At 42.8% G+C, this 11955-nt stretch overlaps 1 protein-coding gene across 2 annotated transcripts in view; it reads right to left on the bottom strand.

Annotated features, from left to right (window-relative positions):
* Positions 1 to 3238: 3238 nt before the first annotated feature.
* The window catches only part of LOC117427590 (ras GTPase-activating-like protein IQGAP1), a 42630-nt gene continuing 33913 nt past the window's right edge, over positions 3239 to 11955 (bottom strand). For both annotated transcript variants that reach the window (XM_058995296.1, XM_058995295.1), the window contains exons 28-39: positions 11662 to 11802; positions 11478 to 11562; positions 10174 to 10406; positions 9448 to 9580; positions 8899 to 9001; positions 8628 to 8763; positions 8412 to 8499; positions 7973 to 8182; positions 7368 to 7534; positions 6637 to 6753; positions 6295 to 6403; positions 3239 to 6158 (exon numbers count right to left, since the gene is read on the bottom strand). In XM_058995296.1, the coding sequence (XP_058851279.1) occupies positions 6045 to 6158; positions 6295 to 6403; positions 6637 to 6753; positions 7368 to 7534; positions 7973 to 8182; positions 8412 to 8499; positions 8628 to 8763; positions 8899 to 9001; positions 9448 to 9580; positions 10174 to 10406; positions 11478 to 11562; positions 11662 to 11802 (1636 nt within the window). In that variant the 3' untranslated portion in view covers positions 3239 to 6044. The remainder of the gene's footprint in view (positions 6159 to 6294; positions 6404 to 6636; positions 6754 to 7367; positions 7535 to 7972; positions 8183 to 8411; positions 8500 to 8627; positions 8764 to 8898; positions 9002 to 9447; positions 9581 to 10173; positions 10407 to 11477; positions 11563 to 11661; positions 11803 to 11955) is intronic.

The following is an 11955-nucleotide window of genomic DNA, read 5'->3' as shown; positions in this document are numbered from 1 at the left end:
GGGTCGTGTTTAATCCAACGGTGCAGTACAAACCCTGTGTTCGCGTGGTCCCCTAAATTTATAAAATTCGACTCTCCTTGAACCACATTCTGTGGTCTATGGTGCCTGGTGCCAGATTACAAAACAAGTCTAATAAAATGCAAGCATACTAAGAACTGAAACAATTAAAATAGACCGGAAACAACATTCTAAAGAGGCGTGGGTTACTGTTACAAAATTTGTTAAATGCTTACTATTATTAGTACGGTAAACTTTATTTCAAGTAAGAACAAGAAATGGCGATGCGCAAGTATTGTGTTGCTTTATTTGAACATTGATAATCAAATCGACATGGAATGTCTACCTTTTTAGGTCAGTCTGGGGGGTGGCCTGAATTGAAGTGAATGCCTACATAAGACAAAAGCACAATTACTCCACTTTATTACTTGGTCGAATGATAAACTGTGATACGGTACTCCTCCTACTGCTTTTAAACAGAAAAGATGCTTCACGATGAAACTCTCTCTTCGCCCTGTGGTTCTTACTGCACTGTAGTTGTAGATGGCTGACTCGGGAGCCGTCAGTACTTTTAAACAGGTCCACTGTAGTTGATTTTGCAAAGCAAACACAGTTGCTATGGCACCTAATTTAAAACAAGAAAACAACTTCAATAAGTCCATCATAAAAAATAAAAAAAAATTCAAAAAGCCATAATACACAACAACGTGGTATTGCAACAGTATTCATTACACTGCACATGTCTGGTGGATCAATAATACCACTGTCGGCAACTATCTTCTGTTTTAAATGAACGCACTATTGCTGTATATAAACAGATGTTATCAATCACTCTAAATTTCTAAAGCAATGTTGATGCTGAAATTGTAATAGAAATGCCTTTCACTATGTGTGGGTCTGTTTTTACCCAATTACCTAAAATTCACATCAGAGTTGACAGAAAAAAAGCATTGGTAAAGCAATCCACCAGTTAGGTGCTGCTTGTGCATTGTTATACTGCTTTGTAGGATGACCACAAAATCCAATTAAATATTACATGTGGCGATGGTAATCAAGTAAACACCATTCATACTTCTGTGAACAAATATGACTGATGAATGTTTTCCAAAATGTGTAAAAAAAAACTTTTTTTTTTAGCAAAGTCACAGTTAGGGCTGGTGTATTCTCAGACTGAACTGAAGCAGTATCGGTTTCTATGGAAACAGGTTAGCCTGGCAGCAGCTTGCTCCAAGATGACATCAGCACAGGAGTCACAGCTTATAGAGCGGTCAAGACTAAATGTCAGAAGCACACAAACAGGGTTTGGAAAATATTACAAAGGCCTGCCATAACACTGTCAGTAAAAGGCAGGGTTCATGGCGCTGATTTATAGCAGCGGTGTCCAATCACGGTCCTGGAGGGCCATTCCACTCCAGGATTAATAGGTCAAATCAAACAATGAACTTCTTCAGGGTCTGGATGGAGGTTTACTTTGTTCAGTTAAACAATCTGGAACAGGGTTGGAACAAAGACCAGGAGTGGAAGGGCTCCCGATTTACAGTAACCAATCTCTGATGTGTTTCCTTTATTCAGGATGGATACATGACACAGTATTACCACCTCTTTAGTCCTGCAGTGGGACAGGAATCCTGCACTAGAGTATGTTCCCCTCCATTGCTTATTAGACTGAAACATCATTCAATTATAGAGCAGAGGCCTCTAATCCTTGTCGTTTCATCTGAGCTCTCAGTCACTTAATTGAACCAATTATTGGCTTAATTAGTCCAGATTAACATGTGTTCCAGATCTTTAGCCATTGATGATGTAAAGACACCTATAAATCCTGCAGGAATGGGGCTCTCCAGCACCAGGGGTGGCGACCCCTGATATAGAAGCTTGCACACGAAGGACCTGCACACCACCCTCTGTCAAACGTGCACATTGTGACTGAAACTGACTGGGAACAGGGGTGTGCAGCATTTTATAAATTACAGAGTACAATTCAGCAATGTCACGTGCATAATTAGTCATGGGGGTACGCCTGCCCAATTACACCTGAAACATTTTGCAAGTGTTTATAATATGTTGTCCAACTCCTGTACTGTATGTCAAACAGTGCTTAAGGATTGTGGGTTTTTCCTAGTCACTTGTGTATGAGACATACATTTGCACTCATGAATCACTGAATAATTCATATTAAAAGAGAATTACGTAACAGTACTGCATCTGTAAGAAGGAACTTAATGTAACATTTCCCTTTTTTGTGCCATACACACTGTATTAAACACATTTACAGGCAACATCCTCTTCTCTTTTTTATAATTGCTAAACGGTCCTTTTTAAATGCTATACTTTATGATTGCATGTCTGATTTGAGACACAAGCTATTGTGTACAGTACATTTCAGTTTGTACCAAAGTTAGGCACATTCTAAGAGGGCGTTTGTTTGAAAATGCTGTTTTGATTATATCAATTGAACTGACTGAGCAAACCACACAAGATAGGTAGAAAATATTTCAGGTTTTTCAGGTGCTGGTTTAGCTGTGCAAGGTCCTAGCTTTACATGGCATGTCAGTGCCTACTCTTTGTCTAAATATAAAAATCAAAGGAAAAAGAAAACATACAAGTCTTTACAAAGGGAATATTGGTAAATTGCATGTGGATTTAATTCTACATGACTGAGGTTGTGACATCATAGGAATCACGGAGATGAGAAAGCAAGGCAAGGCGGGTGTGTGTACTTCAGGCGCCACTTGGGGAAATCATTTGCATAACTCAAAAGTGATTGGCCATCTTTTACTGAGGGAGGGGCCAACCTCCACAGCAGGCGTGGCTAAGATTTGTTATGTCAACAAAGCAAACTCCAGGTAGTATTTCCATACATTGTCATTATTGATCAGGCTTTATTTTTTTTTCAAATCAGGAATTTATTTATGAGATTAAGCAACTTTAAAATCATATTTTATGTAATTAAAAAAAAAAAAAAAACTCCTCCCACTAACAGATGCCTAATGAAAGAATCTGGCTGAATAACTTGTACAAAAACTGTTCTACAAGTTTGTGAGCCACACTTGAAGCTTACACAGTGATTTTAGTGAAGTCTGTGATCATTGTGCCATGGCATGTCACAGCAAACCTTTTAAAGGAAACTCCCATTAATAGATGCACAAGTGTGTGTGTGTGTGTGTGTGTGCATGCGTGCGTGCGTGCGTGAGACAGAGAGAGAGAGAACATATGAAAAAAAGAATCCCTCAACACACCATCAATTCTCAGCAATTTATTTTGAGCTGTTAAATACAGAACTTACTTTTTGTATTTCAAGGCACTACACATAATAATATTTAAACGGAATGCCACAGGAAGAAAAGAAAAAAAAAACAATGCTGATTACATAACACTTCCGAATGTAAGTACAACTCAATGAGAGAGCAACACCAGGCCCGGTTTCATTTCGCTTTTGACAAGGGTAATGTGCAAGGTCTCGTTCTCGATACTACAATGAGTGACTAGCACTGTTCCTGACAGCCTGGATAGACACCACCATTATACAAATCAACATGCAGCAAGTCCCTTCCCAGGTTTTCAAAAGATCTTTTAGTTTCCCAGACTGTACATTCACTGAATCCCATTTGTCCTGCTTGCACAATAGAAGTTAAATCTGTCTCTTTCTGTTTCTTGCGCCTCACTTCCTGTGCAGCATGGGTGGGGGGGATATGCAGTAGAACAGTTATGTAATAATATCAGTGCGGAATATTATAATGTAACAAGAAGATCACCCCAGACGAGAATACACCCGGGTACATAATGACTAAAACAGGGTCCACTCAAACACCTTTCCCCTTTAGACTGCTTCCTTGAAGACCAGCTTGGCGATGGTAGGAGATATCAGACATATCTTAACTATTTTATCCTTTGCTCTTTATCGTATTGTTTTCTGTTTGAGTCATCACTTCCTGGTGCACCCCTGATTGTGCCTCTCAGAATCATGTCTGGACTCCAAGCCCTTCTGGTACATAGAGTGTAACCATTAAAACTTCCCCCTGAAACAGTCTGCTGTGGGTGTAAGCAATTCCTACATTTGCACTATGAGTAATACAACATAAAGCACTAGGGGCAGTGTTGCAGGGGGACAGTTTAACAGTTCATAAAGGCAATATAAAGAACACAAATATTTCAGTTAAAATAAATCTGATAGTATATACTCATACCAAATTGCCCCTTAAGCACACACTGTTTATACAAAACACATCTTTATACTTTTTAATGATAATTATTATTTTATTATTACTATTTCAAAAATACAAAAAAGGCACCAATCTTCCCAGTATTGGATCCCTAATCCTGGGTATCTCTCTAAAGCAACTGCAATGGAAGCAAGTAAAACATGATTTTCAGTTTCACCTGTAAACACGTGTGGATATTGTATGCAGCTGTAACAGGGCGAGCAGCCCTATATATTGTTTATTTATTTTTAGATCGGGGTCTCCCCCTCCGCCCCTGTGCAGATTGTTTTGTATTGTTTATTTATTTTTATTGTATTTAAATGTATGTCGGCGAGCGCCGTATGTGTTATTGTTTTGGTTAAATGACGGCGTAGCCGATTGTTTTGTTTAGTGTGGATGGGTAGCCCCATCCACAATCCAATTAATAAACCCGTGCAGATTGTGGCCGAGGGGTAATAGGATGATTTGCTGATAGGTGAAACCCCTCGGCCATGATATAAAAAGCCTGCAGCTCTCGGCACTCGAGGTGGGTGTTGTAGGTGCGGAGAGAGCGAGACGGAGATTGAAAACGAAAAACGAAACTAAAAGAAAATAACATAGGAACAGTGAAGGCAATCTGCCCAGCCTGACCTGTGTTTGATTTATTTTGTGTCCGTGATTTATTTTGTTTAAACCTTTTATTTTCGCTCTGTGAGCAAGTGTTTTTGTTTAAATATTTTATTTATTTTTTAATTAAAACGTCGCAAGCCTTTTGAACTGCAGTACTTCCCCGGTGTCAGTTTTTGTTCCTGCTTCTGCCTGACGTCAGACCACTCGTCATCCCTGTCACAGCAACTAACAGAAAGTTTACCGAAGCAACACTGTCAACTTTATATTATATTTGTACTCAATTGCAGTATTTTAAGGGGAAGTCAAATGTTCTGTACACCACCAATACATACATGCACATATTAAATAAATGAACCATATATTGTTTCAAATGTGATTGTCTCTTTTACATGATATATAGCTCCTCAAAATAATGTTTTCGTGCTTTAGCCACATATATATATATCATAAAAGGTATCTAAGAAAAGAAAAGTGTTTTTTTTTTTCTCTCTCTCAAACAAGATATAAAATTGCATAGAATGAGACATTTCAGTAAGGGTATACTGTATTTAAAAAACAAAATAAATGTCTCTGGCAAACAAAAGCAAATTTCAAGCACAGACAAACAAATGATGAACAGTTTTTTTCTTCCTTTACATAGAGTATTTTTTTAAACATTCTGTGGTGGAACGATTGGGTTGATAAACTAATATACAGTATTGGGGGGAAAGTGGAGTGATACCCTCCATGAGGGCCTACACACACCTGCTCTCTCATTGAACAGCTGGGGCAGGAACAACTAACCAAAGAAAAGCCTCAGAAATGGTTTTTGAGATTGTAAAATCAAGTCAGAAGTGGTCCTGGTATACTGTATTGGCAATACCCAACACTGTGTGCTTTGCCGCTTCCCATATTGCTTCAAAACTGCCCTAAATGACCATCCGTAAATGGCAATTTTATCATAGTCTAACATAAGCAAACTTTCTTATAGGATGATGAAATAAAAAAAGCTTTCTACTAAAGAAAGTGATGTGGATTTTGAGACAGGTCTGTGCTACTCAGAGAGGCCGTGGGGGAACAAACTGGAGAACTCGCAAATATCTAGGAAAAGCAAATAAAAGGCAAAGCGAGAGTTCTGATTGGAGAGGAAACTCCCCGGGGGCGTGGCCACGTGGCACGGTGCTGTGGTCTGTGTGGACGCGGCGTCTGGGGTACCAACGTGGCGCTTTGTAAAGTGTCTGTGATCTCTGAGCTCGCTCACTTCCCGTAGAACTTCTTGTTGAGGAGGAAGATGAGCAGGTTGACGTTGACGGTCGCTCGGTCGAAGAGCTTCATCACAGCCACGCCCTCATACTGCAGCTGCAGCAGGTCCTGGGGTAGGGCAGTGAAACACAGGCGAGAGTGTGACATCATTATAAACAGGTTCTGATGAAAGGCATGTATCTTCAGTATAAAAAGGAATGTTCACATGATCATGTATTAGGAATGTACACAAGGGGTGGCTTACCTGGTAATGCAGCATCAAAGTCTCAATCTGCACTCCCATGAACTTGGCCTTCACCTCAAAGTCACCGACCTCCTCCGCTGGTGAGATCTCAAAGATTACATTCTTAAACCTGTGGAGGAGAGAGAGCAGAGGAGACAGTCAGAGAGAGAGAGAGAGAGAGAGAGAGAGAGAGAGAGAGGGAGGGAGACACAGAGAGAGAGAGAGAGAGAGAGACACAGACAGACAGAGAGAGAACACAGGGTGAATGGGACAGAGAAATAAGAAAGAGGGGGGTGAGAGAGTGAGAAAGGGCGATAGATAGTGAGAGATGGGGAGAGGTGATAGTGAGTAGAAGAGTCTCACTGGTTGGTCTGCAGGTCCTCGATCTCCATTAGCACCCCCTTCTCATGGAGCCGTGCCGCTGTGTATTTCTGAGACACCTGCTTGCTCTTCTTCACCTGGCCCGGCTTCTTAGACACCCTAAGGGGAGACCACATGTACTGAGTTCCACACAGAGGACATAGAGCACCCAGTCTCTAAGAAACACAACGACCCCCTAAACACATAGTGATACTGCTGAGAAATCCCATTTCCTTCTGCAAGTAAAACATGTTGAAAACACCACCGGAGTCCTAGATGACTAACACGAACATCCATCCTGCTGGGAATATCGCTTCACAGAGCAGAAATAGGTCTACTGCTCCCTGAGTCTCTGCGCAGCAACACACTGAATTCCTCAGGAGATATGAGTTGATCCTCTAAACAAACATCAGTTTCTCAAGACTAGATGGACTAGATCTGTAGATTACTAAGAGAATAATTTTGCTTCTGTGAATATTCACTACTCGTATAAAAGTTTACCTTTGTATTTTTTCATTGTATTTTTTTTGCAGTTTGCCCATGCTTTCCCCATGGTTCTACTAAGCATGTACCATAGTTTACCCTGGTTAGCCATGTTTTTTTAATATGCTATTCTTTACAATGCTCACCTGTGCTTTATTATACCTTGCTTTTACATGGTTATTTATGTACTGGGGGTAGTTTCAACTCCCTTGCCCTCAGAGGAGGATTCTTATTTGCCCCAGGGTACTCACTTGCCCTTGCTGGCCAGGTTGTCCATGCAGGTCTTGATGTACTGGTTGTAATAGTCGATCTGCACTGCGTAGAAGCTGGACTTGGAGTTGAGCGCGCCGTTCGTCTGCTGCAGCTTCACAAGCTCCGCCTTCCTGCGCTGCCTGTACCGCCTCTGGTTGCGGATATCCTGGGGATTATTGAATGATGGAGGTACAGGTTACACCTACATGCAGTCCAATCAGTCTATCTCAATGTACAGGATCATTGATCTTACAGTTAGTGTGCATTACAGCAAAAAGGCTGCTAGCAGAGATTTTATTTAATGTTTGAAAATCAAGCAATGATTCCAGGTACAAATCCAGAAACATACTATATAAACTTATTTTTTCAAACAAATGGGGTCACTATAAGTGGTTGAAAATACGAGAATAATGATCGCTCAGTGTGAAACACAGCATGGAAATGCAACAGATTAAGCTTGGAAAGGTGTGTAATTGAAATGCACTTGATCAATTATGTGGTACCATTACAACTATAATTAAGCAGGTGTGCCAAGGTTCAACTACAGTGACATAGTAATTAGAATGGATTACAAATGACACAATTGCAGTTATCTATCTGTTACCTTGGCGATGTCGTTGATGAGGTCCTGGTAGCGGTTCTCAGGGTTCACCTTGCCCATCTCCCCCAGGCGCTGCAGGTTGGCATGGATCTTGTCCTTCTTGCCCTGCAGCGTCAGGCTGTCGTCCTTCGCGGTCTTCTTCTGCTTCATCTTCTCTGGCGTCTTGGCGTCCCGGATTGCTCGCCGCTGCATGGCTCGCTGGTACTCCGCTTCCTGTGAGAAAACACGCAATAAGTGTTTGATAAGTATAAGAAGTTCCATATCTTCTTGGACTCTACAACTTTGCAAAATGACATTCTGATCGGTGATGGTCCACTTGGGCCCACATCTATTGGGTTCTACACTGAGAACATACAGCACTACCCAGTCTCCACTCAGTACGCCGGAGTGAAGGATCGTACAGGGTATGCATGGTTAAGGCTCATGATGTAATCACACTCACCTGCTCACTGCTGGCAGGGGTCTCCAGGATCTCTGTCAGGGTCTCTCCGGGTTGGAAACGGATCACATCTACAATCAGCCGCTTGGAGCTGCACAGATAACACGGGGGGGAGGCAGGGAGTGACTCAGGAGGGTCTCCATACTCACTGACCACAGGTACATACTGACTGGACTGAGGAGTAAACCAGCTTCCTGGATAACAGTAACCATCACCTACTTCAGCATGAGTGTCCTGGCGTCCATCTCTTCATTCTCGCTGCCCGGCACGTCAAACTTGTTGGTCAATGTGAGAGACACCTCCGTCTTGGTCAGCATGTCCCAATTGGGGTCCCCGGGGGACAGCGTGCCTTCCCCTACAGCAGGAATGGAGACATACAGAACTTAGATGCAAAATACACAGAGTGAAATCGAGCCAGTGAGAGGTGGGTAAGGACCTCCTCTAGCAACTCTATTCAGTGATGAGAGACTATGGTGGCCACTCTACTCACCAACCATAGACTCTATGGTGGGGACCTCGCCCAGGTCCTCCAGGAGCTCGTGAATGGGGTCATTGTGATCGGAGGCGATGGCATCCTGGTGATTCAGCAGGAGCTGGGGAGAGACACACAGGCATAGGGATGACAAGAGGGCAGGTGGAATATCTTGTTTAAGGACTGTTCATTATATAACAACCACTCAATCAATCCTTTAATTTTACCAGGTAAGTCAACTGAGGCCAGATTGTCATTTACAATGACAACCTGGCCCATGGTGGTCTGCCGGGGGTTAATTTAGTCAGATTGATCTGTATTGGAGGTTATCTTAGGGTTTGAGTCCTGGAGAGACGTGCACTAACTCTTAGACATTTCCCATTCAGAAGTGGAAGCCAGCTTGAAGATGTGAGATGATGAGAATTGAAGATGGTATGGTTTCGGAGAGGTGAGGGAGATGGAACACAGACACACCATCGCAGTTCAATATGCTGACGCTTGAATGGTATGAGTTTCATCATCTGCACCCTGACCCGTGGGCTCCGTAGCGGTCTGTTTGTTACTCACCGTGTGGGTGTTGATGATCTCTGCAATAGTGATGTAGATGACGGGCTTGGTGAGGGTGACCAGGTCCGAGTACTCGTCCACGTTGAACTTGTCCTCCAGAGGGGGGACGTCACAGGCAGCCAGCAGGAACCGTCTGCGCCGGCACAGAGAGACACAGACACCAGACAGCATTTTGTTACTTAAAATGGTTTGTCAATAAAGGTTGTACTGCTAATGAGGGACTTTCTGTGATAACAGGGGGTACATTTCAAGCAATACGTATGGTCACTCTTGTGGAAATGTTCTGACGGAGAAGCTAATGTACATAGGAGAGAATCTATAGGATTATTCAAAAGTCTGGCATAACACTGCTCTGTGCATGAGTCTCTCACTTGTGACAAGCAAAGAATGCATTACGAGAAAGATCTTATCAGTGATTTCTCAGACAAGTTGTACATGTTATAGATTTAAAAGCAGTACTTTTTGAAAGGTATATATTTAACCCTGAAAATAGTAGCAAGCTCAAACCTTGGAAAAAACATAACACTGTTGAAGACACCAGCTGAAACGTCTGTATTCTTGACTTAGTTCTTTTAATCTTAGGTACTGCCTAGGCTTGAGTTGCTGATAAATTAGGATCATCAATTGCCTTGGAAGAAACTCTAAAGCATTTCGGGGCTTGAATTTTCTTGAGACAGATCTATAATTGCTGTATGTGGTGTGTATTCTTAGAGGGGTGTGCTGTACCTGAATTTCTGGTAGGAGTTGCTGAGGTACTCGTTGATATTTGCTAGGTGTGAGTTGTCTCCAATGAACATCTTGTTGGATGCAGCATGCTGCAGCATCTTGGCAATGGAGCCCAGGTTGCGCCGCTGGTCAGTGGTCAGCTGACCTCCCGCAGACATGTCGATGATGTCAAAGGCGTCAGGCGCTACAATGGCCGGGTTCATGTAGCGGTAATACAGCAGGTTACCAATAATCTGAAACAGACAGGGCAGTTCATCGAAAAACATAAAGCAAGTTACCAAGAATCGAGAGTGAGGATACTATCTAAAACTCACGAACAAGCATTTCTTATCACTGCAGGGTGTGAGGGGTGAGGCATCACTGATAACATCTGTGTGAACTGTATCAACATCTGCGACTTCCTGCTACAAACCAGGAAACTCTACACAGCAAAACCCTGGGTTAAGAGTACAGAAAACAAGCAGCTTTTGATCAGTATAATACAGAACTGCTTATTCAACTCATTTTGAAATGGTTCTCATGATTCACATTAACAGTAAGAAAGTTACAGTGAAATGGATGTTGTAACGCATTAGTGTTTTTTTTGAGCACCTGTGGCATCAAGAATTTCAGAGCATTTCAATTCCTTAATTTTATATATTTTTACTTAAAGACGACATATCTAAACCAGGACACATTGCACTAAATGATACAGTGTCAATTGAATAATCTGTCAAGACTATATATATCAAGACTATGTGGTTGCGTGAAAGCAGAAGAGTTTGGAAGCAATATGAATGAGTGACCTGATGGAGATGTGAAACCTGTCGCTCACCTTCTCTGACCTGGGAGTCTGGAGCGCACTTTCCAACAGGAGAGCAAAGCTGCAGCGCAGGAGAGAGCGAGAGCGAGAGCGAGAGCGAGAGAGACAGACAGACAGAGACAGAGGAGAAACAGCTTTGAATTAGAAACAAGAAGTCTCCCAGCAAGAAAACTGAAGGACTGCGAGAGAAGCGGAGACCAGCTGGGGGTGGGATATGTACCACCTGCCGTCTACAATAAAAACAGCCTGGGCCTGTGCCTGTCCCCAAATAACAAAAACATACCCGGTCTCAGAGAGCTAATAGAGAGGAGGAGGAGGAAGTGAATGTAGTGCTCAATGAAGATCAGGTACAAACAGAAGTTGCTATTCAGGCATGGTGGAGGGTGGCTGCTAGGCAAACCTCCCCATTACCAGAGCATTACCAATGAACCTCCTTTAATCAGCATGCCCCACACAGTAAGAGAATCTTCTCCCAGTGGTTTGGGAGGGCAGCAGGCGATACCTTTAAGAGCTCGTCCTCGGTGGCATCAGGGAACTTCTCATGCAGCGTGTCCTTCAGCACCTTGGCAATGAAGCGCATCCCGTACCTGAAACACAGCGGTGGGAGAGCCACGCGTTAACAGAGCCGACCCTCAGAGAGTTTGGTGAGCTCCCCTTCCCCTCCCCTCCCGAGCCCCCATACTCACGGGATCTTGTCCACAGAGACAGTGATGGCTGACAGGAACTTGTCCGTTACGGTGCGCATGTGCTTGATGGAGGCGTCGAGACGGGTCCGCACCTCCTCGTGACTCAGCGCCTGCTCTGGGGTCACGTCGTAGGGAAGCTTACTGAAAAACGCACAAGGGAACCCGTTACAGCACCTCCAGTCTTTAATTAACTTTCATTTGAGTTAAAAACACCTGTTAATTTTACAAAACTAGAACCAAAGGTATATTTCTCAAGTCCTCTTCAGCACTCTCAGTGTGCTTTGTTTCTCATTA

The sequence above is a fragment of the Acipenser ruthenus genome, chromosome 21 (genome assembly GCF_902713425.1).
Source record: "Acipenser ruthenus chromosome 21, fAciRut3.2 maternal haplotype, whole genome shotgun sequence".
Classification (NCBI taxonomy): Eukaryota; Metazoa; Chordata; class Actinopteri; order Acipenseriformes; family Acipenseridae; genus Acipenser; species Acipenser ruthenus.
The sequence above is the reverse complement of the archived record's forward strand: the minus strand, read 5'-3'. Positions and strand labels throughout refer to the sequence as shown.